General features: G+C 49.7%; 1 protein-coding gene across 1 annotated transcript; it reads right to left on the reverse strand.

The window, feature by feature from the left end:
* Positions 1 to 658: 658 nt before the first annotated feature.
* Positions 659 to 2,352, reverse strand: LOC127345424 (uncharacterized). Its single transcript, XM_051371901.2, has one exon. It carries the CDS (start codon positions 2,319 to 2,321, stop codon positions 1,053 to 1,055), a length of 1,269 nt encoding a protein of 422 aa, XP_051227861.1. The 5' UTR covers positions 2,322 to 2,352; the 3' UTR covers positions 659 to 1,052.
* Between the last annotated feature and the right edge of the window lie 1,592 nt (positions 2,353 to 3,944).

The raw sequence follows: 3,944 nt of genomic DNA on the forward strand, positions 1-3,944 counted from the left end.
TGCGACAGTGCTATTTCGGTCAATAATGACACATCGAGAAACAGAGAACCATGAAACGAGCGGAGAAGGTAGAGGTCACAGTGGCACATAATTCAGGCCTTCAGGGCACCACAAATGGGGAGGGCTGCACACCTCACGTGTACGAGAGCAACAACTTTTCATCAGGACACCTCAAAGTAGTTAAATCTTCAACGAAGCAACTCTCAATAACAGAAAAAAATATAAAAGATATATTTTTCTCACCGCTGTGCAATAAGCTCCAGCAGTGCTAGTGACAGCATAGAGTATGAGACTCAACATGAGCTCGAATATCTGCTAAATGAACATAGCATCAGCAACCTCAGATAGCACTCCTTTCAGGACCCCTTTGCCTTGACATATACCACAAACCTCACTCTAATAGTAAATCCAGCCTTGCATTCATAGCAGATCAGTGAGAATAACATTTGCTAAAAATGCATTCACATAAAGGAAAGTGACTGTTTTAAAGAGATTATAAAAATCTCAGGTGGCTGGAATAAACCATGCTAGAAAATATTCTATTTATATTCGCTATGCTTTGTGGAAAGACCACATATCTATACCTTCCCTGTTCACACTCAGAAGCCATTATCTCTATAAATACAACAAGTTCCACTAGACGATTTTTTTTTTTTTTGACATCTGCTAGACAACTTGATTTACCTTTCCTCAGCCAACAAAGATTAAAAGAGACACAGATATGAACTGAATAAAAGAATGAACGGTCTGCTGCAGGCAGTTATTTTGCATTTATTATACCAGCAAGATGGCCAAATGGTAAACAACTAAGCTCTGAGGAGTTATACTCATATACAATGTATCAACTACTCAACTGTGGCTGACTACACCATAAAATTGATACCTTGTAGGGAGCAATGTTACTTGATCCCATATTTACCTTCCAATGAAATAGAGACATCATCAACAAAATAGTAGAAGCGTCAAGTGAGATGCTCTTTCCGTCAACTTTGGACAAATAATTTCCAGCATTGACGATCTCACCTTTTTCCAACAACATTCTGATAATACTATCATTCAACAGAAGAGGCTGGAGCACAAGCACTCTTCTCCATTGATGAAACCATATGATCAGTTTCTTCCAACGATCCTTCTTTTAGAAGATTTTTTGTCATTACTCCGTAAGTAGAAGCATTAGGTATCAATCCATTGGAAGAAACCGCAGCACACAATTCTTTTGCTTCTTTTGTTCTCCCAGCCTTGTACATTGCACTAACCATCGTATTGAATATTGTAGTACTGAATTTCACATCCATTGCACCCAATTTCTGGAACAGGGCGATTGCTTCATCAGTGCAATTATCTCTACAAAGTCTTCCACTTTCGATCATCTCATGGACAATTTCTGCAGCCTCTTTGCTTCTTCCATTCTTACAAAGGCAGATCATCAATGCGTTGTGATTAACAATATCTGGTATGACACCCTGGCTTGCCATTCCTTTGAATATTTGAACTGCCTCTTCCCACAGGCCCAAAGAGGCATATCCGCTGATCATGCAATTATATGTCATGTTGTTGGGTTGAACACCATTTTCGACCATCTGCCGCAGGAAGGACTCTGCCTTGTCCACTGATCCGGACTTGCACAATGCATCAATAATCATGGTATATGACACCACATCAGGCACAATAACTTGCTGCCTCATTTCATGGAACAGGTCGCATGCCTTGCTTACTTCCCCTTCAGTAGCATACCCGTGGAGGAGAATTGAGTACGAGAAGATATCAGGTTTGTGACCATTGGCGATCATGGAATCAAAGATCTGTGCAGCATCTTTGGTTCTGCCATGCTTGCAAAGGGAGGCCATGAACGTGTTCCAGGTAACGATATTTGGTGCAAGACCCCGGCTTGTCATTTCGCTCAACATTTTTGTTGCCTCGTTCCACCGGCCCAGAGTGGAATATCCGTGGATCATGCTGGTATACGTCACTTTATTCGGCGGAACACCATTATCAACCATCTGCCGCAGGAACAGCTCTGCCTTGTCCATTGCCCCGGTCTTGCACAGTGCATCGATAATCGAGCTGTATGTGACCACATCCGGCACAAGCTCGTGCCGCATCATTTCATGGAACAGGTCACATGCCTTGCTCACTTCCCCTTCTTTGCATAAGCCATAGATGACCGTGTTATACGGCACCACATTGAGGGAGCGGGCAGCTCCCGATTTCCCCGCCTTCTGGAGCAGGTCGAGCGCTCGCTGGCTCCGGCTAGTGTCACACAAGATCTTGAGGACGAGGGAGTATGATAAGGCGTCAGGCACACAGCCGAGTTCAGGCATCCTGTAGAGCAGCACGTCGACAGCCTCGTCTGTCCTTTTGGCGTCGCGCAGGCACTTGAGGCCGACCCCCAAAGCGTCTTCCAAAGGGATTTGGGACGTGCTGGACCAAAAATGCGTTTCAGCCGGGTCCCCCAAAGCCCATTTTTGTCCGGCGCGCCCCGATACGGTGTCCGGCGTCCCGAGCCCGTCCCCGTCCCACAAGGGACGCACCGGGGACGCCGGACACACCGAAAAGCGAGGCGGGTAGTGGCGGGGCCGACCCGTCAGCGGCACAATTAATTTTAACCTAACCGTCGCCTACCTCGCGACGGAAGTTATTCGCGCGCAGCGACGGTGCAGTTCCCACAGAGGGCGCAGCGACGCGTCCCGTCGCGCCTAGCTCTGCGTGCCAGCGTTAATGAGCGCCATCGCTCATCCGCCTCCCTCCGGCCTATAAAAAGGGGCGCCTCTCATCGTCCCTCTCACACACAAATCCTAGCGCCTCTCTCCCAAATCCTAGCCGCCACCATCTCTCAACAAGACTCGACGCTATGTCTGGTAGAGGCGGAGGCCGACCTCGCGGCCGTGGTCGTGGTCGTGGCCGCGGCATAGCTGAACGCTCGCCGTCGCCTCCCACGCTATCGTCTTCATCGTCGGAGATGGACGTGGAGCCGGACGTGCTGTTCGAGTTCGTCCTCGTCCTCAAGGGCGACCCGCGCGGCATCCAGAGGCTGCCGGACTCCTTCGCCGAGTACGTCGGCGGCGTACGCCCGCGCAAGATGCATCTGCGGGAGCATTCGTGCGGCTACTACCGGTGGACCGTCGACGCGATCTACGACGCGCGCGGCAAGATGTACCTCAACATCGGCTGGGAGAAGTTCGCGCGCCACCACAGCCTCGAAGCCGGCTTCATCCTCCTGTTCTCCTACTTCGGCAACAGGGACATGAGCGTCAAGGTCTTCGACGAGAGGCGCTACCGCCGGGACTACCACGGCGACAGGGACTCCCACGACGACATCACCGACGAGGAGGACGACTGAGTGTTGTTTCTTTGCAGCGAATACGTGCACGGAGGTTTCTGCCTGTTCGCCTCATCGGTAGAACCAACAAGGGCACCATCCTCCCGCTGGATTTTCCAGTTTAGGTGACTGGGTGTGCCCTCGAGTGTTCTTTCTTAGCATGGGACACAGGAAACCTCCGATGCACGGCCTAGTTAGGTTTAGTTTATTTGCAATATTTTATATTTGTGTCCACCACGGTTCCAACTATGTATTAGTTTGTGAAAACCACGTTACCAATTATGTATTAGTTTGTGGAAATTGAAATAAAAATGCCAAAAAAAGTATTTTAAATGTTTGGGGGCGGCGTTTGGGGGACGCGGCTGGGGACCGACGTCCCCCAAAGACGGCACGAACAAAACACGTCCCCCAAACGCTCAATCCGGCACGGTTTGGGGGACGCCCCGGCTGGAGATGCTCTCATCCGCTGGACAAAAATGGAGATGCCGCTTCGGCCGCATAGCGCGATTAACAGTTTTGTGGTGGCCGCTAATTATTTATGGCGGCTCCGTGCGGCTTAGTGGCACCGCTTCGGCCGTACGCACTATTTTAATTCGTTGAGCTGACTGTGTCTGCCTGCACGGCT

The sequence above is a fragment of the Lolium perenne genome, chromosome 1, assembly GCF_019359855.2.
Source record: "Lolium perenne isolate Kyuss_39 chromosome 1, Kyuss_2.0, whole genome shotgun sequence".
NCBI classification, from domain to species: domain Eukaryota; kingdom Viridiplantae; phylum Streptophyta; class Magnoliopsida; order Poales; family Poaceae; genus Lolium; species Lolium perenne.

Bases quoted from the DNA above. Each gene is read 5' to 3' on its own strand.
- LOC127345424 (XM_051371901.2), bottom strand. From the start codon at position 2,321: ATGCCTGAACTCGGCTGTGTGCCTGACGCCTTATCATACTCCCTCGTC.